This window comes from Schistocerca nitens, chromosome 2, assembly GCF_023898315.1.
Source record: "Schistocerca nitens isolate TAMUIC-IGC-003100 chromosome 2, iqSchNite1.1, whole genome shotgun sequence".
In the NCBI taxonomy this organism is placed as follows: domain Eukaryota; kingdom Metazoa; phylum Arthropoda; class Insecta; order Orthoptera; family Acrididae; genus Schistocerca; species Schistocerca nitens.
Window position 1 is genome coordinate 345,230,840 of NC_064615.1, and position 25,702 is coordinate 345,256,541.

The 25,702-nt window shown below is 38.2% G+C and overlaps 2 protein-coding genes across 2 annotated transcripts in view; one reads left to right on the forward strand and one right to left on the reverse strand.

Annotated features, from left to right (window-relative positions):
* LOC126236158 (juvenile hormone esterase-like) overlaps positions 1–16,477 on the forward strand; it is a 90,110-nt gene extending 73,633 nt beyond the window's left edge. Inside the window, exons 7-10 of the mRNA XM_049945245.1 lie at positions 10,603–10,781; positions 14,420–14,567; positions 14,694–14,826; positions 16,163–16,477. Of these exons, the coding sequence (XP_049801202.1) occupies positions 10,603–10,781; positions 14,420–14,567; positions 14,694–14,826; positions 16,163–16,343 (641 nt within the window). The 3' untranslated portion in view covers positions 16,344–16,477. The remainder of the gene's footprint in view (positions 1–10,602; positions 10,782–14,419; positions 14,568–14,693; positions 14,827–16,162) is intronic.
* A 674-nt stretch (positions 16,478–17,151) lies between these two features.
* Positions 17,152–25,702, reverse strand: part of LOC126236161 (general transcription and DNA repair factor IIH helicase subunit XPD) — a 37,827-nt gene continuing 29,276 nt past the window's right edge. Inside the window, exons 12-15 of the mRNA XM_049945247.1 lie at positions 19,623–19,799; positions 18,717–18,827; positions 18,531–18,629; positions 17,152–17,592 (exon numbers count right to left, since the gene is read on the reverse strand). Of these exons, the coding sequence (XP_049801204.1) occupies positions 17,455–17,592; positions 18,531–18,629; positions 18,717–18,827; positions 19,623–19,799 (525 nt within the window). The 3' untranslated portion in view covers positions 17,152–17,454. The remainder of the gene's footprint in view (positions 17,593–18,530; positions 18,630–18,716; positions 18,828–19,622; positions 19,800–25,702) is intronic.

A 25,702-nucleotide genomic window follows, 5' to 3' on the forward strand; every position in this document is an offset into this window, starting at 1 on the left:
CTTCTTTGTTTTTTTATAACAGTTTGAAGCATTACGTTACAAGTGAATGAGATAAAGTGGAAAATATAAGGCGGACTTATTAGTACCGTCAGGTTGTGTGAACACTTTATTGTAGCAACAAAGCGTTACCTCTCACTAGTTGTTCTGTCCACTTTTTCTCACATAGAAATCGGTAAATACATTTGCCTGTGGAACAATTAGAAAAAACAGGAAAGGTTTGCCAGGGAATTTACCTAAAGAAAAATGTCTAAATCAAATCACAGAGTGTCATCTTTAGAACTAACAGTATTTCAATGGAAGGAAAATAAAGTAGTGTATTTTGCATCAAACTTCCATAGCACCGAACAGAGCGTAGTGACAAGAAAACAGAAAGATGGAACTAGTATGTCTATACCATGTCCAGTTATTGTATGTGATTAGAATAAAAACATGGGTGGTGTGGATAATGCAGACAGATTACGTTCAACTTATGGTCTTGACAAGTGATCAAAGAAATGGTGGCACCGTCTCTTCTGGGGAGCAATAGAAATTGCTTTTGTCAATGCTTACGTCATTTTCAGTGATCTACATGGGGCACTGCCACTGCTGGAATTCAGGCGTGCTGTGACACTATGGCTAATGAATTAACAGCAAGTGCCAAATCTCAAAAAGAGAAACTCTGGTAAAGATGAAATAACTCTCCCAAAGAGAAGGAAGGATAACTTTTCTGTTCCGAAGGATGTACGTCTTGGCAACCGAGGAAACCATTTTGTAGTGTTCAGTTGTAAAAGAGGACGATGCGAAATGTGTGCAAAAAATAAAATTCAGTCGAGACCACATTCACAATGTAGTACATGTAAAGCATATTTGTGCTGCAATGAGAAAAAGAACTGTTTCCTACAATTTCATGAGGTATCACTAAATATGTGATATGTATATACTGTCAAAAATGTATAGCCAAGTTACTATGTATTGTAAAGTTGCTCTAGAATAAATTTATGCGAAATTTTAAAAAAAATTCAGAAATATATTTCTGTTAATTTTCTAATGTAAAAATATTTAATATTTATGTGGAATAAAGTACAAGTTATAAAAATTGGAGCATTTTTCTGCGCATGTTGTGATTCTGTCCATGGAGTCTGACGGTACTTCTGAGTACCAGGAGAGAAAAAAGTTGCAAAAAATAAAATAAAATTTTACAAAAAATCCTACCGTCATTTGAGGCCACAATAGCATAAATTCTGCAAAGAAAATGTTAAAAAGTAAAAATTTTCTTATGTCAGGAAACAAAGGGTTAAACAAGGCCAACTGGCTGAACAGTGCCCAGGTAACCCTGCTGATCACCCATTTCAGTGGCTTCTGTTCAACCAATCCCCTATCCAGTAGGTGGACTCACAGTGGGAAGTGGTCAGTGAAATTAATGTCAGCAGTTGCTTCCCACTGTGCTGAGGCAGTAGTTGAGGATGACCCAGTAGCAGCTGAGAAATGCATCGGACTACCGACGTTGAGGATGCACAGCTCCTGAGATGACATGGGGTTCTCCAAGACTCGACCCCTGGGGCAAGTATAGTTTGAGCCCCATAATACATTATGGGCACTGAAATCACTCAGTAGAAGAAACGGGTGGGGGAGTTGTTAAATAAGGCCTGCGAGAGCCTCAAAGTCTATTGCATCCTGTGGAGGTAAGTACTGACTCACACGAACTGCAGTGGCTACTTCTTGTAGGTCAGTTACTAAGGGAAGAGCAGAGGACAGGTGTGTGTTATTGACAAACAAAGGAACACCTCCCTTGGCTCATTCTCCAGTCAGGTCATCATTACAGTGGAGATTATAACCATGTAGCACAGGGGCATCAGTAGTTTTGAAAGGTGTTTCCTATAAACACAAATATAGAGTTGTGACTGTGGCAGAAGTTTCAGTCCCTTCACATAAGTCCTGAACCCATACAGGTTCCACTGTAGTACAGGAGCAGTCTATCATGGAGGTTGTACTTCCCCTGCCTTTCCGCCGGAGTGGGGAGCCCACAATGGTCGGAGCTTCAGCCTTGGGGCAAGATGGTTGCCCTGGGCAGACCTTGCAATCCATTGGCTCTGTAGCAGAAGGAGCAGAGTCATCAAGTTGAATGACATTGACAGCATCTGACAATTTACCGCCTGTTTTTGGCTATGATGGAATCTACCCATTTGCTGTTTTGGACTGGGAGGGCTTGGGAGGAGCTACCGCAGCAGCTGTATAGGCAGTGCTGGAATTTTTTACCAGGCTCTGCCTTTGGAGGTACTGAAGGTCCGCAGTGGTGGCAACTGTCACTTTATCTGATGTTTGTGGGAAGGCTATGGGCTCTGAAACAACTGCAGCTTGACATGTGCACTGACAAATGGAAGTACTAGTGTTGACACTAGTAACCTCCGTTTGTGCAGAACCGTTGGCTGTCAAAATATCCTTTTTAAAGGAAGAAGCAAAAGGGTGATCCCCTGTGCAATTTACACATCTTGGAGGGGAGCAACAGCGAATGCCATCGTAGGTGGCCTTGCCCCATTTGCGACAAATGGTTTTACTCTTGCATCCTAAGGTGTTGTGCCCAAAGCATTTGGTTAGGGACATATGGCCGTATGCTCAGATGAAGAATACCTGCCTTGATATTCTCTGGGGGTTTCATGCTATTCAAAGTAAGGATGAAGGAGTCAGATTTTATGAGATACCCATCCAACCCTTTCACTATATTTTGCGTGTCAACGATCCCCTCCTGAGCCCACTCATCCTTCAATTCCTCCTTGGGAATGTCAACAAGATCTCTACAGATTACAACACCGTAGCTATGGTTCAAATTGTTGTGGAGCTCCATATCTATGGCATATTCCCCAAGGTACTTACCTTCCCAGAGGTTGGTGACTTGGTGAGACTTAGCAGTTTAAACCAACAGTGTTCTGTTACACAATCATTTGACGAATTTCAGAGCACCTGCAATGTCCTCTAAACTTTTCTGAACATAAAAAGGTGAAACCTTCTCAAAGCTGCCCTCTTTTTTGCTTCACAATTAAAAACACATTCTGACCAGCAGCATGCGTCCTGTTAAACCTGAGTCAGGAGGACTGGCTACACAAGCCCTCTTGTTAGACTGGATGGTAGTACCGCCTACCGGCCCACCCTTCCTGCTGGGAGGAGTAAAAAAAATTTCAGAAGAACCATTTCGGTCCCACAAGCAGCTAGGGTAATAAGGGTCCACTCAGACAGAGCCCCACATGTCTTAGTAGGCCTTATACAACTGAGGTGCGGCAGGTTCGCCAGAGGTATCCCGCCAGTGACTGTTCCATCTCAACAGCCATCCATCTCCTCAGCACACAGCACACCTCAAACGGATTCTCAAAACATTGATCATGTGACACCCAACTCTCACTTTTCTCACGACATACTGGAAACTTCGGACCGAGGCAATCAGGTAAATGAAGTCCTTGCTGATTTCTGAAAAGCATTTGACTCAGTACACCATGCTTATTGTCCAAAGTACAATCATATGGGGTGTCAAGTGAAATTTGTGACTGGATTGTGGACGTTTTGATAAGGAGGATGCGGCATATTATCTTGGATTGAGGGTCATTTTCAGACATAGAAGTAACTTCAGGTGTTTTCCAGGGAAGTGTGTTGGAGCCCTTTCTGTTCATGTTGTATATTAGTGACCTTGCAGATAATATGCAAATTATGCAGTTATTTGTGAAGAAGTACTGTCTGAAAGAAGCTGCATAAATATTCAGTTACATCTTGATAAGGTTTCAAAGTGGTGCAAAGATTGGCAACTAGCTTTAAGTGTTCAGAAATGTAAAATTGTGCACATAACAAACGAAAAAATATGTAGTATCCTATGACTTTAATATCAATTAGTTACAGTTGGAATTGGCCAACTCATACTAATACCTGAATGTAACATTTTGTAGGGATATTGAATGGAATGATCATATAGGCTCAGTCATGGGTAAAGCAAGTGATAGGTTTATTGGTAGAATACTGGGAAGTGCAATTAGTTTATGAATGAGGTTGTTTACAAATCACTCATGGGATCGGTTCTAGAATACTGCTAAAGTGTGTGGGACCCATACCAAATAGGAGTAACGGGGGATATTGAACATATACAGACAAGGGCAGCACAAATGGACACACGTTTGTTTGATCCCTGGGAAAGTGTCACACAGACAATGAAGGAATTGAACTGGAAGACTCTTGAAGACAGATGTAAACTATTCCAAGAAAATCTATTAAGTCTAATAACAATGTTTCAAGAACTGGCTTTAAATGATGACTCTAGGAATATACTACAGTCCTCTACATTTCATTCACATAGGGGTCCTGAGGATAAGATTAGAATAATTACTGCACACACAGAGGCATTCAGACAATCATTCTTCCCACACTCCATAAGCAAATGGAACAGCAAGAAACACTAATAACTGGTATAATGGGACTTACCCTCTGCCATTCACTTCATGGTGGTTTGTAGAGTATAGGTGTAGAATTAAGAAGTCTCCTGCATACACATCTGAAAAACAATGTTTGACCTTAAACCACAGTTCCTCTAGATTTTACTTTCACTGACATTCAGTTGACACAGTCATTCAATTAGCATTGCTCAAATGTTTTTAGTTAAAACACAGCACTGGTTACGTATTTTATTCATGCTGAGAAAAATGTGCTTCAAGAATTTATTCTCGTTGTCAAGTGGAGTATTTATGTATGTATTTTTTGTGATGTTATACAAACAAACAATGTGAGTGATAGTTTGTGTGTGGTTTTCTACATAACTGATGAGACACAGTACCTGATAACTCAAAGAGACAACTACAATGCAAGACACGCAGAACAACACATATTCAACTACCATACAAAATACGTATTTACATATTTGCACTTGACAACGAGAAAAAATTCTCGAAAAGTGTCATGCTAACATTGAAAAAATACATAACTAGTGCAGTATTTCATTATTTAAGTAATGAATGACAGCTGCAGACTTTCAAAAACATGGATTATGATGTATGAAATTGAGTCAACATCCTACTTCCCAGACAGTTATCAGCTCCAGTTACATCAGAGGTTTTTATTCGAAAATAAACCTTCATTAGGTAATAAACAAGTCCCTGAAAAGTCTTTTGATGCCTGTTATGTACATATATCATACATAAAGTGCAAGGGGGTATCCTATACGTAAGTTTTACAGCTTAAAACCTTGTTTCCCACATTTTACACAACTTTTTTGAAGTCCCTTGAAAAGTGTAAAAGCAGGGTTTCACTGTGCATAGTTCACAGAATTTCTATAAAATATTAAAAATAATGTGTAAGCAAAAGACATGCAGTGGTATACAAAATACACACAACTCACCGTAGCTGTTGCTCCATGGTGTGGGACTGATAACAAACAGAACTAACAGTGTACACTAGAAGTACACAGACAGGGCTGCACAGATGAATACAGGTTTCCTTGATCCATGGGCGAATGTCACAGAAGTGTTGAAAAACCAAAACTGCAGACCTTTAAGACAGATGTGAACTATCCCGTGAAAGGGTACTTACAAAGTTTCAAGAACAACTATTAAGTGAGGAATCAAGGAATGTACTACAGCCCCCTGTGTATCACTCCTGTAGGGAGTGGGGAGACAAAACTAGACCAATTACTGTAAATTGTGAGACTTCCCGCACTCCATACACAAATGGAACTACTACATGGTACAATGAGAAAGTACCCTCTGCCATGCACTTCAGTGGTTTCCATAATACAATGTGACTTGTACCAAGACCACAGTCTGTGTGTTCAGAATTTGTGTAACTATTTGCTTCACTATTCATAATGATATGTATGAGTTTTTCTTTCACAAATTCATCTAATAATTCTATGTCCTTAATGAATAATTTTATGAAAAGGTTAGATTGCTACTAACCATTTAGCAGAGATGTCGAGTCACAGACGGGCACAACAACAAAAATACTGTCGAACAAATAAGCTTTTTGCCAGAAAGGCCTTTACTGAAATTAAATGGCATACACTCATCCAAGCACAACTCACACACAAATGACCACTCCCTCTGGCTGCTGTGGTCAGCCAGTGACTGTAGTTAGTTTTGTGTGTGTGTGTGTGTGTGTGTGTGTGTGTGTGTGTGGGCGTGCGCGCACGCGCGCGCCATCTAATTCCAATGAAGCCCTTTTTGGCTGAAAGCTTACTTGTTTGACTGTCTTTTTGTTGTGTCTATCACTGACTCAAATTCTCTGCTATATGGTGAGTAGCAATCTAACCTTTTCATAAAATTCAGATTATTCCATCTTTGATTGTCCATTGTTTAATCAATAATTTTGCTATTTATGATTAAACATTTTATGATTTTACAATACGTTTCACAGTACCTTTTTTATAGACTGATTTCTAATTGTACAGTGCTCTGTATGAAGTACTCTCTGACTGGCAAATGTTATTCAGTCTTCCCTACTTGAGCACAAAAATGGGCACACAATGTTGTAACTAAAATTTTTGATAACTTATCCAGAGATATAAAATGTCCAACAGACAGAAAAGCAAAGCAAAATTTGAGAACAAACTGAATAAGTTTCTCCTCGACAACTACTCCTGTTCAAAAGAATAATTTCTGTTTTTGTATGTGTAGAAGGTGGTGGGTAGGGATTACTAACTCACACCTATTAATTTCTGATGGGGATGTAAAATGACTCATTCCACATCATTATGATTTATCGTGCAAATGATCCATAGAAAATGAAACTAATTAATTGTTGTTGTTGTTGTTGTGGCCTTCAGTCCTGAGACTGGTTTGATGCAGCTCTCCATGCTACTCTAGCCTGTGCAAGCTTCTTCATCTCCCAGTACTTACTGCAACCTACATCCTTCTGGATCTGCTTAGTGTATTCATCTCTTGGTCTCCCTCTACGATTTTTACCCTCCACGCTGCCCTCCAACGCTAAATTTGTGATTCCTTGATGCCTCAAAACATGTCCTACCAACCGATCCCTTCTTCTAGTCAAGTTGTGCCACAAACTTCTCTTCTCCCCAATCCTATTCAATACCTCCTCATTAGTTACGTGATCTACCCACCTTATCTTCAGCATTCTTCTGTAGCACCACATTTCGAATGTTTCTATTCTCTTCTTGTCCAAACTATTTATCGTCTATGTTTCACTTCCATACATGGCTACACTCCATACAAATACTTTCAGAAACGACTTCCTGACACTTAAATCTATACTCGATGTTAACAAATTTCTATTCTTCAGAAACGATTTCCTTGCCATTGCCAGTCTACATTTTATATCCTCTCTACATCGACCATCATCAGTTATTTTACTCCCTAAATAGCAAAACTCCTTTACTACTTTAAGTGTCTCATTTCCTAATCTAATCCCCTCAGCATCACCCGATTTAATTTGACTACATTCCATTATCCTCGTTTTGCTTTTGTTGATGTTCATCTTATATCCTCCTTTCAAGACACTATCCATTCCGTTCAACTGCTCTTCCAAGTCCTTTGCTGTCTCTGACAGAATTACAATGTCATCGGCGAACCTCAACGTTTTTACTTCTTCTCCATGAATTTTAATACCTACTCTGAATTTTTCTTTTGTTTCCTTTACACTGCTTGCTCAATATACAGATTGAATAACATCGGGGAGAGGCTACAACCCTGTCTCACTCCTTTCCCAACCACTGCTTCCCTTTCATGCCCCTCGACTCTTATAACTGACATCTGGTTTCTCTACAAATTGTAAATAGCCTTTCGCTCCCTGTATTTTACCCCTGCCACCTTCAGAATTTGAAAGAGAGTATTCCAGTTAACGTTGTCAAAAGCTTTCTCTAAGTCTACAAATGCTAGAAACGTAGGTTTGCCTTTTCTTAATCTTTCTTCTAAGATAAGTCGTAAGGTTAGTATTGCCTCACGTGTTCCAACATTTCTACAGAATCCAAACTGATCTTCCCCGAGGTCCGCGTCTACTAGTTTTTCCATTCGTCTGTAAAGAATTCGCGTTAGTATTTTGCAGCTGTGACTTATTAAACTGATAGTTCGGTAATTTTCACATCTGTCAACACCTGCTTTCTTTGGGATTGGAATTATTATATTCTTCTTGAAGTCTGTGGGTATTTCGCCTGTCTCATACATATTGCTCACCAGATGGTAGAGTTTTGTCATGACTGGCTCTCCCAAGGCCATCAGTAGTTCTAATGGAATGTTGTCTACTCCCGGGGCCTTGTTTCGACTCAGGTCTTTCAGTGCTCTATCAAACTCTTCACGCAGTATCTTATCTCCCATTTCATCTTCATCTACCTCCTCTTCCATTTCCATAATATTGTCCTCAAGTACATAGCCCTTGTATAAACCCTCTATATACTCCTTCCACCTTTCTGCCTTCCCTTCTTTGCTTAGAACTAGGTTGCCATCTGAGCTCTTGATATTCATACAAGTGGTTCTCTTCTCTCCAAAGGTCTCTTTAATTTTCCTGTAGGCAGTATCTATCTTACCCCTAGTGAGACAAGCCTCTACATCCTTACATTTGTCCTCTAGCCATCCCTGCTTAGCCATTTTGCACTTCCTGTCGATCTCATTTTTGAGACGTTTGTATTCCTTTTTGCCTGCTTCATTTACTGCCTTTTTTATATTTTCTCCTTTCATCAATTAAATTCAATATTTCTTCTGTTACCCAAGGATTTCTATTAGCCCCCGTCTTTTTACCTACTTGACCCTCTGCTGCCTTCACTACTTCATCCCTCAGAGCTACCCATTCTTCTTCTACTGTATTTCTTTCCCCCATTTGTGACAATTGTTCCCTTATGCTCTCCCTGAAACTCTGTACAACCTCTGGTTTAATCAGTTTGTCCAGATCCCATCTCCTTAAATTCCCACCTTTTTGCAGTTTCTTCAGTTTCAATCTGCAGTTCATAACCAATAGATTGTGGTCAGAATCCACATCTGCCCCTGGAAATGTCTTACAATTTAAAACCTGGTTCCTAAATCTCTGTCTTACCATTATATAATCTATCTGATACCTTTTAGTATCTCCAGGATTCTTCCAGGTATACAACCTTCTTTTATGATTCTTGAACCAATTGTTAGCTATGATTAAGTTATGCTCTGTGCAAAATTCTACAAGGCGGCTTCCTCTTTCATTTCTTCCCCCCAATCCATATTCACTTACTATGTTTCCTTCTCTCCCTTTTCCTACTGACGAATTCCAGTCACCCATGACTATTAAATTTTCGTCTCCCTTCACTACCTGAATAATTTCTTTTATCTTGTCATACATTTCATCAATTTCTTCATCATCTGCAGAGCTAGTTGGCATATAAACTTGTACTACTGTAGTAGGCATGGGCTTTGTGTCTGTCTTGGCCACAATAATGCGTTCACTATGCTGTTTGTAGTAGTTAACCCGCACTCCTATTTTTTTATTCATTATTAAACCTACTCCTGCATTACCCCTATTTGATTTTGTATTTATAACCCTGTAATCCCCTGACCAAAAGTCTTGTTCCTCCTGCCACCGAACTTCACTAATTCCCACTATATCTAACTTTAACCTATCCATTTCCCTTTTTAAATTTTCTAACCTACCTGCCCGATTAAGGGATCTGACATTCCACACTCCGATCCGTAGGACGCCAGTTTTCTTTCTCCTGATAACGACGTCCTCTTCAGTAGTCCCCGCCCGGAGATCCGAATGGGGGACTATTTTACCTCCGGAATATTTTACCCAAGAGGACGCCATCATCATTTAATCATACAGTAAAGCTGCATGTCCTCGGGAAAAATTACGGCTGTAGTTTCCCCTTGGTTTCAGCCGTTCGCAGTACCAGCACAGCAAGGCCGTTTTGGTTAATGTTACAAGGCCAGATCAGTCAATAATCCAGACTGTTGTCCCTGCAACTACTGAAAAGGCTGCTGCCCCTCTTCAGGAACCACATGTTTGTCTGGCCTCTCAACAGATACCCCTCCGTTGTGGTTGCACCTACAGTACGGCCATCTGTATCGCTGAGGCACGCAAGCCTCCCCACCAATGGCAAGGTCCATGGTTCATGGGGGGACTAATTAATTAACATTTAGAATAACTGTGACCTATACTAGGCAAACTTAGTTTCAAAGCATTTGACAAAGTTGTTTAACACACTTACTGCCACATGCAAAGTGATGAATGTTCACCAGCAGACCAGTACATGGTGTGACTCTTTTCTGTGACAGAGCAGCCTCGTGTCAGTTACCATGTTAAGAATGGTACTAATTCTTCATCCACCATATGAGTGAACTATATCTTTTCGTTAGGTATATGATGCACACTTTTGCTACCTGTTTTATAAGAGAGTTTCACATGTACACCCTACGTGTAACCAGTTATTAATCTCCTTCCAAGAATTTGTTATTTTTAATCTTTTCCCAGTATAATAAAGAATATATTTCTAAATTTCAGTGAGTACATGTAAGACCACTTGCAGTATATGATGAAGGTATTGAAATACTGTACTTAAAAAGGAAATGTCAAACCAGTTGAATACTCAGATTTACATCTTTCTAAGTTACATTTAACTATATCTTCCCTATTACTGTCCAGGCATATTTAATTACCCCGTTCATTTAATCCACATTTCAGAGGTTCTTGCAAATGATTCTGCAGCTGAAGAAATGACTGAGCACTATGAAAAGATTTATCCAATATCTTTTCTATATGAACGAAATACAGAAAGTTCCCATACAATTAGCAAGAATCTGAGGAGTTTCTACCTTCATGACCATCCCATAGCAAATAAAACGAGAAATGAACTTGGAGAAGTAAGTAAAAAAAATGGAAATAGCACATTAGTTGCGTAAGTTACAGTTAGTGTACCAATTTAAGTAACTGATAATGCTTATTGAAACTTTTCTATTTACTTGGCAGTAGCAGACAAATAGGTGATACAGATCATAGTGGTCAGAACCAGAGGCTCTTTTAATTGGCAAATGATGAAACACATTCTGAAATGGAAACTGAAAACCACCCAGTAGCCCAGATAATCTGATGAACAGGATGAGAGAAAAATAAAAAATGCTATTTTAACCATAATGTAATAGGATTGACTAATGGGGAGAGCTGTGTCAAACCAGTCTCCTAACCAAAGATCACAACAAGATCGACAACAGAAAGTTTAGGAGTGGCAGAGTGAGCAGTGGTCAAGTCAGAGATACATACTGAATATACTGCAAATAAAAGCATCTACAGAAACTGAGAAAAGAGAAAGCAGTTAAAAAAGAACAGGAAAGCAATGAAACAAAATGCCAAAGGGAATATGAGGAAAAATTATAAGAGAAATGAGGGCATGGGAAATGGAGAAGTGAAAAGTAAAAGACAGTGACTGATGAGGGTGGTGTGAAGTTAGATTTGGGTGGAAAGGAACCAGGAAAGTGCTTGTACTAAGTTTCCATCTAATTTATGAGATGCAGACATTGTAAGGAATATTGCAAAACACCTGTATGTCACAGCCAGCAATAAGATTCACCTAGTAATCGGGCTGGAGTGAGCAATGGTGGGCTGGTGTTTAAGAGACACTTTTCAGTGGTGGACCACACAAATATAAACCTTATGGCATCAAATTACTCATGAAAATGTATAGGATGTGACTAGAATGACGCAGAACTTGTAAGAGCAATTAAAGCTACTTTGGTGGTATGGGGAGAGTAGCAAATAGGAGTTCATTTTCAGAAAATAGAAACCTGAGGGCCAAGATGACATTTGCATTCCCCACTACGGTAGCGATGGAAAGGCTATCCACTGCCAAATGTAATATTACTGGTTGATCAGGGATTCAACATGCAATAAAATAAGGGACTGGTTGAAAGCTGGATAGACAACATTAAAGGATGTGCAATGGAAAGTTTGGAAAAGAATCAGGACCTTACCACTGAACATGAGGTGGTTAGATGTTTCAGAAAGTTCAGCAGTACATCTTCAGCCTTGGTTCAGATGCGATGATTGTATCATAAGGTTGCTAACATACGCCTACATGCTGGCACTTGACTCAAAGATAGCGGATGAGAATCCTAATGATGGAAGAAATTTTCGGCACTAGTATTTGGCCAGCAAGAAAAGCAGAGGCATAAAAGTCTTGATCATGAGACTTTGCACAAGTGTCCTTGACTAAATACAAAATGTCTTTGCAGTCTCTCATGGAGTGAGACCATAGGACACTGTTGATGGTGAGACAGCTGTTGAATGAGGATCATAAACTCAGTGACCCTTGGTGTTATTCGAGAGGAGTAGGGTATTTGCCATCACTGGGTTTCAGCCTCTCTTTTCTCTCATAGTCATCATTCAATACAAATGTGACACTACACTACACACACAATCCATTATAGTCATTTACACCCAACAGATACAAGGAAGATATAGTTATTACACACAATGAGAAAAGGGTGTGCACAGACAAAGAAAACCCTTTCTGATTAAGACGCTGAAAGTATCCTTCAGGGTCTTCTAGCCAACAATGATATACAACTCTTTGATAGATGCTTCTTGGATGCAAGGAAAAGAGAAATTCTCTGGTTCACAGATTCCGAGGCCTCTTGCCTTTGCTCTTTGCAAGCTTGCCATTCAAAGGTCAAATCGTGACTGACTACAACGAATAGAAAGATGACCACGTTTTCTTTCAAGTGAGCAAAGACTGAAGAAAAAAAAAAGAAAAAAAAATTCAACACATAAATAGACAATTCACATGAGAAATACTGGTGTAAAGGGTTGGCATCAAAGATGACTACTAAGGTGCAGAAGAGGTATGAACAGAGATTTGTATTAGTCCAGTAGATAACTATAATGCCTTTAATATATGAATGAAGGCACTCTGACACTATATTACTGAACTTGAGCAATCAAAATAGATTTATACTGAGTGTTTAGCTTTATGTTCCTTTTGAACAGATGAGGAGGAAAAGGGAGTGTAAGAACTGCTGCAGATTCAGACAGATTATTTGTATTTTGACAAATGTCCTGTTTCTGAAACTAATGGGAGATTTCTTTCAAAATATATAAATTAAAGATAAAGCAAATGAGTACAGGAAAATTTCTGATAGTTTTCAAAGTTTAGTAGCATATAGCCTCCACCATGCAGTTTCCAGTGTCTTGTCAAGGATTTACGTGAATAAGCTTGCGAGATCATGACAGGAGCTTGGAATCCTTATGTATTTTTGGTAATGTGTTTGATCCACTGGCATGGTGTCTTGATTGCAGAACCTGTAAGTGGAAGTATGTCAGAAAAGTAACACCCCATTGACGATGAGATCCTTAGAGACAGAGTATGAACTCAGACTGGACATGGGTGGGGCAGGAAATTGGCCCTGGCACTGTTTGAAGAGCCATTCTGTCTTCCGCCCGCAGTAATTTGGATAAGCAATCAATGGAAAACCTAAAACTGTATGGTCAAATGGAAATCTGAATCTTACCTTTCCAGAATGTAAGCTAAAGTGTCAGAGTTACTACAGATATTTCTTCAAACACAGTTATTGGTTAAGTATGCCAGTAACAGGATTGGTCCCCATTGTGTTCTGGAAAGCTATGGTAGAACCATCCAATGCTGAATCAAATGCCCCAAGTCCTTCAAAGTTGACAGGCATCTGGGATACAAACTGTAAAATTATACAGGATAGTTCATGGAATTCTGAAATGTGATAAGTCTTGAGAGAGATGGTGAGGGAGTTCAAGCAAGTGAAATCTATGAAAGCTGTCCATGAAATACAGATGTAATGATACAGTTTTATCAGAGATAATGGCTATTTGTTGGGTAATGTGTTACCATGTGTGCCACATATAGAAAGAGACTGGCAATAAAGCCGTATGTTGTTACAGTAAACATGAACAGTAGTGATGCAACAAGTGTCCATTGATCTTCTTCCCACCACCTACTGGCCTCAAAACGCATCCTGCTACTGCCGTATGAGATTCATTTGTTAATTTATAATCAGAGAGATCAATTTCAGTTGGATTGGCAATGATATCAACAAGCACTTAGACCTGTAGCATTGCATAAATAGGAGACTTGAAAAACAGGAAATTAGTTCCTGGAAGCTTGAGATTTTATAATGAAATGTCAAAGTTATTAGTTTATGTAACTGCTACTGCCTAGTAAATTCAAACCTTTCATATCTATAATTACATTACAATTTGATTAAGGTGACATATGAGGTAACTTCCACACTATTTTTTTTTTTTTTTGAAACATAAATGTATAGCAGCTCTTTCCAACCATTGAGCTTCTGGCACGAATGCAATGCATTTTCTGTTGCCCCACTACACCTAGAGGCTAAGTATCTCTGGGTGGCTGCCCAGCAGCTGTTTTGCATAGTATGTATGCACTATTCCACTATGAACTAAGACTTTAGTGTATTGTGGAGCAGAGATATTATTGTATGTTACCTTTAAAATGAGATCACTTTTCTTTCAGCTGTACGCTGATTCAATTACGATATTCCCAGTACATCGATCGGCTCGAATACTGTCCAAAATAAATACATTTCCAGTGTATTACTACCAGTTTACTTATCAGGGAAGATACAGTTGGGTGGATGCACCTGGAACTACTACACCTTATGGTATGCAAAGTTTAGAGAACCTGCAGAATGAGCATTCTGGGGGAAAAAAATTCCAGCTTTTGCCTCAATCTGAGTTTTATTTTTAATGGAATAATACAAATATATTTCTTTTTCTTTCATGTAAAGGTGTTGTGCATCATGATGATCTTATTTACTTATTCTACATTTCGACGCTTTTTCCATTCTTTAATAAGGATGACCCTGAGTACGTAACAGTCAAGAGAATGACTAAAATGTGGTCCAATTTTGCCAAATCAGGGTAAGTTGCAATAAAACTAATTACATTCATCATAATATTTATTGCTAATGTGAAACACTCGGAAGTTATCCATGCTAAATGTTTCTTCTTCAGGTATCGAGGAATACCCTGCATCCTTACTCCACCCCACCCATGCCTCCTCCTTACATCCACCACCCGGTTGTTTCTCCCATCGTGCACTGCTGCGCACAGTCTAGTCTTAGCAGCCAGAGGCTATGGTCATGTGTGTGAGAGTTGTGTGTGTGCACGCACCTCACATAGTAATGCCAACAACTTATATGATTATGTACACTGCAACTGTCATTCTCTACAACTGTAAGAGCAGCAATGTCCTCACGTATGGTTTCATGACCTCTTAGACCACTAATTACTGATGTTCAGTATTAAGCATCGAAGCACATAACACTTTTCTCCTGCTGTTAGGATTGCAATTGCAACATGAAATATGGTTACATGCTTTACGTATTTTTACATGAACAGTAGTAACTTAAGTATAGAGTTAAGATCTGATATTGATTATTGCATCTTAGACATGTTCATAATCTTAAGATGTAAATTCTAAATGAATTGTCTCTCCTTTTCCCATTCTTTCTGCAGTCAGGCTGAATATGTCATTCCTTGAGTCACTGGAGTATAACTGCTTATCTTACAATTGTTATCAAAAACCATTATCCTTGAAATTTACATCATTGCAGTAGAAAGTCCCTGTTTGAATATAAATAATGGAAGAAGCAAAGGTAACAACTCTCATTTAGTTGAAACACTGTGGGGTTGATAGGCACTAATAATGTTGCCAAGCTTTTGGGTGGCATCATTCTTCAGAGCTAACTATTGCAGCATGCATGTGCATACTAAATGTTTGAAACATTCAGAGAATTGACCGTAATACGCAAATATTAGCTGTCCGATTCCATGATTGCTACATTATCCAGGCTAGCAATCTTGTACTGGCCGTGCAGATCAACCACACTCAAAGTATGTAGTGAGTTGTTACTTTTATTCCTTCCATTATTAAAATTAAAATTTTTAATTTAGTAGTTGGGCGGAGAAAGATCACCAATATTACAATCTAAGAAGCAGCTAGCTATGAACATTATGCAAAAGGAAACTTCCTCAGGATTTTGGACAGACTGCAATCACTGAAACTGACAGCTAATATTAGCATATTGTGATCTGCTGTCTGAATGAAAGGGTCATTTTCAAATGACTGATTATGCCTCTCTTCAGTCTAATCTATTTACTGTATACACATTAATTTCAACAGTGTATGGCAGAGCTACATCCTATCAGAAACTAAAGTGAAAATTATAAATTAAACTAAACTATTATGTTTCAGCAATCCAACATCAGAGAAGGATGACACAGTAACTGTGGATTGGAAACCACTTACAGCATCACAGAAACAATATATGGAAATAGGTTCACAACTCACAATGAAGAAGGGTTTATACTACTATGATCGCATGTCTGAATGGAGCAAACTTTTTCCACTGCCCTGTGTTAGTGCTCACAAATGATATCCTTGGTATATTTTGAATTAATGGTGATTAAAAAGTATTTGACACACTAAAGCATATTTTACAAATATACCAAAAATATTTTACTTGCTGCTGCCTGGCTGTTGCCAATGTATTTAAGTTAAATGAATAAAAAATCGGTTTAAACAGCTTCTTTTTATTAACTGTGTAAACTTCAATGTTTATTGTTATGTAAATTTCATGTGATTTTTTTTGTCTGAATTTATTGCTATTCCCACATAATATTACCTTCCCCAATTTTTCATTATGGAAACTGGTTAAATATGGAATCCATATTGCTGGTAATTTTTCTGAGACTGGCGTAGAATTATCATACATTCTTTTACACTATCATGAAAGTGTTTGCATACTTTAATTTCCTGTTACCTTACAAGATAGTATTGTACGACAATGCAATTGAAGTAAATTATTAACCTATAGGAATCACTGAAAATATTGTGCTACATTAACTCATATCAGGCAACATGTATTACAGAAGTTTCGTGTTTTAATACTTATGTGCACGTGTATTTCCTATATTGCTGCTTGAACTAAACCGTAATTGCCGATCATGACACAATGTCATTGTTTACAAACACACTAACTTCACCAAATTCCAGAAAAAAAAGTTTATTAATGTGGCACAGGGATGTGTAGCAAACACTTAGAGGATATAAGACAGAAATTTTCCAGAATACACATGTTACAACAGCTCACCAAAGAAGATGCTACTGAGTGATCTGGAATTAAAACCAGTGTTGGTGCACATTCCAGCGATGAGGTAATTCAGTATAAAAAGAAAAGCAAAGAGGCTGTACACACATTTATTACAAACATTCAAAGTAAAATGAGAACATGTAATTACATTACAATGTACACATATAAAAATTCTATGATTTGTACTGAAGAAGATGCATTTACACGACATGGACTGGGAAACAATACAAAAATAAAAGCAATAAATACAACTTCAACAGTGTTATTCATGGAAATTTAATATTGAGCAAAACACACACACACACACACACACACACACACACACACACAGTGATTTTCAAATGGTTTTCCTCAGTCAGTGGCTATCTGATAACCAGACTGGTCACACTGTGTACTAGTTTTGTTCAGCAGCTGCTTGCTGATTTCTCCGCATCTCTTCATTCTGAAGTTGTTCAAGCGTCAACAGTGAAACTCCCAGCTGGTCCTCACGGCTAAATGGTTGTGCCATTTGTCTCAGCCATCGTTTAGCAATCTGGGAGAAAGTAAAGGCACACATTCACAATCAGATCTTTGGAAGCTCTTGTAATATTTATAATACTGGGCATACACTATAGCCAACAATATTTGTAGTTCTTATTCACAAATTTCTCATTGGGCATTCTTTCAAAGGCATACACTTGACTAACATGTCTGCACAGTGGCACAGATGGATAAAGGTGAAGCTATGGCAATCAACAAATTGAATAAGTGCTCAAACTAGAAAAGTTTGCAAAGTACGATGATACACAGAACATAAGATTAGGAAGTGAATGGTGGATCAGAATGACAGAAGAGGGAAATAAAAGGCAAAAGAAACAAAACTAAAATGCACAGTTGAAGGAATGCCACTCAGCAGAGAATGTGTGGCAGCAGGGACAAGAATAATGGCATGAACAGTTGTTAATTGCAAAAGAACGAACACCACCTACTGTACTGTTTGCTGCAATGACTTGTTGCTTTTGCAACTAGCATTATAATTTCATAGAAAATCATTGGCACTCTTGTGAGAAGGATATTCAGAGTGCTAGTTCAGCAGGGCACATTTGAGAGCTTCTGTGGAGTTTGGAAAGCTGAAGAGAGGTAGTGACAGGCTGAACCTTTACACTTCCTACAAGTTATGCTGGCAACTCTCATTCAGAATGTGCGTTGTTCATAAGACAAAGTCTTGTTTTAAATACTGGTCTAGCAGGTGGATGTAATCTTAAAGTGCATTTGAAAGCCCCTTTTAATTATTTAAAAATACTATAATTGAAATGTTGAGAGCCCATTAACCAAAAATTACATATGGTCTAAATAATAAATGTTATCTGTCTGTTAATTCTAAAACAGGATTCTTGAACTAAATTCAAATCAGTGCTCTTCAAAGTACACACACACACACACACACACACACACACACACACAAAAATTATAAAAATCTTTTTGAATTACCTGGATAGCTTCTTCTGTTGAAAGATTACATAATGAATCTTTGAGATGTTCTTGTATCCACTTTGGTAATTTGCTGCGCTTATCCTGGCGTGAGAATCTCTTAAAAGATACAAAATCATCACTGAATACTTTTTTTGTAAAGTAATAAACTGAGATTATCAACACGAAATACACAAAGTCACTTACCTTGTCGGCAAATACCATTATACCATAGTCAGTTTTACCACGCAGTGCACGACCCACACACTGGGCTGCGTGTCGCATTGCATCAAAAGTGAGGAAGTCATTCTCCCTTATCTGTGAAAATGTGTTTTTGTAGATTACAAAAAACTGTCTGGAAATGTGTGCACATTTATCTGTCTTAAAACAAATAAGTGCCAACTGGAGAGAATTCAGCTATGCACAGAGTGAAATGTAACACTGAAGGAGCTAAGATGGTAGAAGCAAAACATGAGATTTTTACATTGCCAACTTGTATCATAAAAGAAGAGATGATAAATTTGTACATAGGAATGTTTTTTTGCCATACAGACTGAAAAAGGCCACAAAATTTTATGCATCAAGTAAAAACTAAAAATATTTCATTTGAAGACAGCAACATTAAGACTAAATAAATGCAGAAAATATACAAGGCTGCACACTTAAAAGCACTACAATCTATTTGTGCTGTGACAAATGCCATAAAAGTAGTGAACACATAATGAGGTAAGAAGTGGGGTGATGGTCAGTTATGAGAAAAAGTGTGACATGTAATGTTTCACTGGAAAGTAGCTTCATTGTGCTGATTTGGTCTGTCAGATGCAGTTCAAAGTGCTCACTGACATTTAAACTGATTTTCATCTGCTTGCCACTGCAGTGATCACTATAGGATGCTATACAACACATGATATACTACACAGACAAGCGAGATGGGTACAATTCCATGTACAGCAATTTCGTGAGACAGTCTCAGTGATAGAAAAAGTGTTCTCAAGTTGAGTACAGCACATGCAGCACTTTCACTTATCAAGAACGAAAGGTTGGAGAATTTGATACAAAATGCACTGTCATGTACAGTTTCAAATAAAAATCTTATTCACTGTGAATACATACCTGGAACTGGTCTCTTAGGTACTCCAACCGAGCCTTCAGGATGCGTGATTGTGTATACACATACGGTATTCCGAACATGAGCACAGCTCTGCCTAAATGGTGATCAAAGTCGACACCTTCTGACACTTTGCCTCGTGCAACAGAAAGAAGTACTGCACCACGCCCACTCTCACATGCCTGTAAGGGATTTTAAAAAATCTACAGATTTCACACCTCCTTCGTTAAGCTATTGGTCATGTACTAATGCCTTAGTCACAGAACACTGACAATGAAAGGAAAAATTTCTATATAATTGCCACATCCTGGTGCACAGTTTAATTATGACGTACATTCCAAAGACAGGAAGTTCCACTCAGACGGCTCTACCTTCCTGGATCACAAAATTTTATCACATACTCTTACCTAATACAATGAACCCCATTTTTACACTTTTCAAGGGACTTCAAAAAAATGGTGTAAATTGTGGGAAAATTTAAAATGTGGGAAATAATATTTTAAGCTGTAAAAGTTACGTATAGGATACCCCCTTGCACTTTATGAATGATATCTGTACATTAGAGGCATCAAAAGACTTGTCAGGGACTTGTTTATTATCTAACAAAAACCACTAATGTAACTGGAACTTATAACTGTCTGGAAATAGGAATGTTTGACTCAACTTCATATGTCATAATCAATGTTTTTGAAGGCTTGCAGCTGTAATTCATTTAAATGATGAAATACTGCACTAGTTACGTATTTTTTCATGCTTAAAACAACACTTTTTGAGAATTTTTCCCATTGTCAAGTGCAAATATATAAATAAGTATTTTGTATGGTGTTTGAATGTGTGTTATTCTGCATCTCTTGCACTGTAGTCGTCTTTTTGAGGTTATCAGGTATTGTGCCTCATCAGTTATGTACAAAACCACACACACACACACACACACACACACACACACACGCAAGTGCGCGCCAACTATCACTCACATCGTTTGTGTAACATCACAAAAAATACATGCAAAAATACTGCATTTGAGTAATAGAGTAATTTTCGAAAGACGTTTTGCTCAGCATGAATAAAATACCTAACCGGTTGAGCAACACAAAGTGAATGACGGTGTCAACTAGCGCTACAAGTGGCCACACGCTGAAACACGCTAAGTATGGTTTGACGAAGGTGTCACGATGATCATAACAATCACAAAAATGCACTTGCGCATTAGAGACAGTTAGGAAATGGTTGTGATTGGTCTAATATCTTCATTCAAACGAACCTAGTTACTCACATCAGCCATCATGCCAATTAGAGCTTGGCAGCAGCGGGAGATACGGCATGAATTGTTCCAATTTTTACACATTTACTGGTTCAAATCCTCTGAGTAGAGTGCCCTGGTGTCAAGGAACTTAACCATGTGTAATATTTGTAAACACTACTGGATGTACAACATCATGCCAGCATCATTTTTTTCTCCACAAACATTTTTTCATAATGTGTAAATCGCAGTAAAATTATAAATATGTTTATGCAAAATCAGGTGCAAATTAACATTGTGGGCACATAAAATCTGATGGGACCAATAAAAAACGGCAGAAAAATGTTAATTCCGGGAACGTAAAATGGGGTTATACTGTATATTATTGTCATGTTAACACAAAATATTGCAGGGAAGACAGAATCAGGTACGTTGATAATGCATAATGGAGAAAGATAAATATTTCTTAGCTAGGACATACATGAAGGCATCAGTGTGTAACTTCCATATTAACAGAGAGAGCCACAGAGAGCAAAAGCAGACCCATACACTGCCTGAGAAATGGTTTGTGGATCTTGATACATACTGTATTTAAATATTTAATTAGATGCAGTTAATGGTGATAAAAGCCTCAATGTACTAGAGCACCACCAAACATATCATTTAGTGGAGTGAATTGGCTTTATCTTTCTAGTAAGAAGGTGAACCGCCACATTTGTCGTTTGTGGTAAGATGTGTCTTAAGAACACTTTTCACTGGCATTAGAACAGTGGTGGTGAACGAAGTTTCTGAACTTGTCAACACCCTCACTTTTTACCCTCAGACTATTTTCTCTGTGGGTTATGTTGTAAACTAAATTAGCCAATTTCCTGTCACGGTCAAATCACATTCCTGGTGAAGAGGTGATGCGTCAAGTGTGGATAGAGTTTACATAACGTAGCATGTTTCCAAAAATGTGCATACTAAAGTGGACTGCAGATGAAGAAGAAACAAAAAGAGTTAATGCATCACGTAAACCACAAGTTATATTTCAACATCCTGTTTCATTGCAAATTGCCTTCTTGAATGTTCTGAACTATCTAGCTACAAGTAATACACCAAATGATCAGAATAGGTTCAAGAAGATTTTGTATACCAGATTACTTAATTTCAAATGCATCAAAAGAAAAAAGAAAATTGTGAATTGGCCAGAACGTTAACACACAGCAAAAATTCCCCATATAATACTTCTAAAAGTAGGAAGACTATAGCTATGCTAAGGTTATTATATTCATGTTAAAAATAATAAAGCTGCTGGTGATATTGGCTCACTGCCAATTAAACTAAAGAAAAATCAATATGTCTAGTTAGGAAAGTTCTGGCAGAATGTAAATACTCCAGCAATAAAGGAAGTCATTCATTGAATAGCAGATGCACTGAGTTGTCAACAGGCATGCATAAAAGAGAAAATGGGGTGGGGGGGTGGGGAGGCAGCCAGCGGCTTGGAGGGAAGCAGCAGGTTTGGCACATAATCACTGGTGGCTTCTTCAAAATTTTACCAATGTGTTACAATGTGTAATCTTAACTAGTTTCATGTATTAACTAGTTTCATGTATTAACTAGTTTCATGTATTAACTAGTTTCATGTATTAATTTTACATGTATAAACTGACCTGTTTAAATATTTTTAAATTTTATAATCATGTGTTAAACATTGCACAGAATAGAAATAAATGAAGAATAAATCACAGTAGTAGCGGGAACTGAAGCCAAGCTGACTAATTGCCAGTCGGTGTGATTCACCACTGTGCTACCGAGCCATTATGTAAACTGCAGCCCAAAAATCCCTCATACTCTATGTGTCAATCCTTAGAGAAGGTTTCACTTTTTCTAACACCCACTCAGACAAAATATACTAGGAACCTGAAAGGGTCATCTATCAGCTTCTGCTCACATAATCTGAGCCAAATCGATGAGCTTTGTCCCACACCTTCCTGTTGTTAGATTTACATTTGGAGTAGATCCACCTAACTCTTTAACTCTTACTTTCTCCTTCCAAGATCTAGTGGAAATCAGATCATCTACAGGAAACACTTTAATACTAAATTTCTACATATACTTGGTTTATTTACTTTTGAGTTAACAGTGTAGTAGTTGTAACTAAACTGAATATGTTACTTTTACACACATAAATTGAAATGTTTACATGTATTTAAATTTTACAATAAATCGTTCAATATTGTGATAGGCGGGGAAAAATAGTAGCAGTGGGAATCAAACCTGAGCCAGTGAATTTCCATTCAGGTAGCATGACTGCTTGGCCATGGCACCATTAAGCCAACAGCTCCTCAAGAGTCTCTCATACTCCACTTTTGCACAATATGGCAATATTTACACACAGGTGATCTAAATGATTAATAGAAAATCTCATATAAAGATGTGAAACAAATACTTACAAAGAGATAGAGGGGCTGGCCAGTACTTAACTCAGCTCAGTACAGCCGATAGATACACAAAAAAACAGAACCGAAAATTTACGTTCCTAGCTTTCGGAACAAATGTTCCTTCATCAGGGAGGTGAGAGGGGAAAGAAAGGGAAGAAGGGAAAGTAGATTCAGTTACTCACAACAGGGAGGGTAGCAAGGATGGAGGCATGGACAACCCTCTGTTTTCCTTTCCCTGTTGCTTCATAACCTGGGTTGTGAGTAACTGAATCTACTTTCCCTTCTTCCCTTTCTTTCCCCTCTCTCCTCCATGATGAAGGAACATTTGTTCCGAAAGCTAGGAACGTAAATTTTCGGTTCTGTTTTTTGTGTATCTATCGGCTGTACTGGAAATGTAGAAATGTCATGTGGCTAGGGCCTCCCGTCGGGTAGACCGTTCGCCTGGTGCAGGTCTTTCAATTTGACGCCACTTCGGCGACCTGCGCGTCGATGGGGATGAAATGATGATGATTAGGACAACACAACACCCAGTCCCTGAGCGGAGAAAATTTCCGACCCAGCCGGGAATCGAACCCGGGCCCTTAGGATTGACAGTCTGTCACGCTGACCACTCAGCTACGGGGGTGTACTGGCCAGCCCCTCTATCTCTTTGTTAGTATTTGTTTCAAATATTTACACACATTGTGACGAAGCAAGCTGGGATATTTTTATTTCCCCTCTTGTTTTACATCTGCCTGCTTAAATTAATTTTTTCGATTTTAACTGGTTACCATTAACATATGTGAGTACAATCTGCATTTTCATAAAAGAGAAAGGTTGGCCCTCAGTTTTAAAGAATATAACACCAGATCCAATTTTATGCTTAGTTTTATGTATGTAATTGATTTTCTGATTTATTTTGACTATTTCTAGTTACTGTCTTTCACTATAGGGCGAAATCAGTAACTGTTTTGTAACTTAAATTCTATTGTTGACACATAAATAAATATAAATTCTGTAATAATTATAAAAATTTGGAAGATGAAATGCTAGTAATCTTAAAGTGTTTATTTGGCTCTATTCGAAAACATGGTAGCAAAGCCTGTCCTTAATTAATCCCAAAGTAATTAAAAGTTTTGTCAAAAGTATTGTTTGTGTAACTACATTTGTTAATTTCACGATTTAAACAAATACTTCGGCCTAACTCTTGTAGTAGAAGAAACTGTTAAAAAGACGGAGTTTTTCAATGTATTCAGTTAATCTAATGAGTTAAATTTTAATTGTAATGTCCGTAAATTAAACTTCAAACAATGTACAGTTTCAGCACCTATTATTGTGAGGATATATAAGGGCCCGATTTTTGGTCCCAAGACAGTCAGTCCGCAGTTGAGTTTCAGACGAGGAACCTGTGATGGTTAGAACGACAATGATGCATCAACTTAACAGAGAAATACGTGTTACAGCAACAGGCCGTGTGTTAAAGCAATGACAGTGTCTGTTCCATACGTATATGATTATTCCGAAAGAACTGTGAATTATGTGGTTATGTTTTTACTGCTCGTAGATGTTCAAAAGCAAACTATTGTAGCAGTATGTGGATGTTCACCTGCAAACTATTAATGAGGCTTATGGGAAGTTAGAACACTAGTGCACTGGCCATATATAACTGTGCATTATTGGCGGTTGTGCAACAGTGAAAGTAAAGAACTGTAAAATGCAAGTGTGCACCTGTCGGCTACATCATTTACAGTAGAGATCCCCTAGTTTTTCAGCCAGTACATAACACCAATGAAGAAATAAAACAGGGAATGTCATCACAACACTTTCAAAGAAGAATAATGACCTGGTGCTGTGAGCGATGATGACGTCACATCACAGCACACACAGTCACTAACAGATAACCATGTCCCTTCTCTGACATGATCATAGCACAGCTGATCATCATTACAGCACTTGATACTGGTTTCTAGTTATTGTGGAGAGAACATTACAAAACATGTTTTCAACTTTTTATTTGCAAACTAGCACACGTTCAAAGAGAAATGGCGTAATTGTACTGTAGCACATTAAGACTTGATAACCGGCCACCAATGTACATGATACACGAATACTGGAGCTGGTGGGTTCCAGCACACAATGAAGACGATGTGGATTGGGAGGGGGTAACAGGTCAGAGAAAGGGGAAACTGCTGGGTAAAGAATGTGGGATTGGTGAGTTAATGTAGACTGAAGCCACGAGGATCACACAAGCGAAGGGCTCAGCTGCATATTGAGCAGCAAAACTGGTACTTTTTATACAATATTAATGTTATGATAAATCCCATTAGACAGAAAGCAACAGAAGAGTTGGTAAATGATATTTTCCAACGAATTACTAAGTGGTTCTCTGAAAATAGACTCTCCATAAAAATTGGAAAAAAAAGGCCTCACTACATTCACTTCT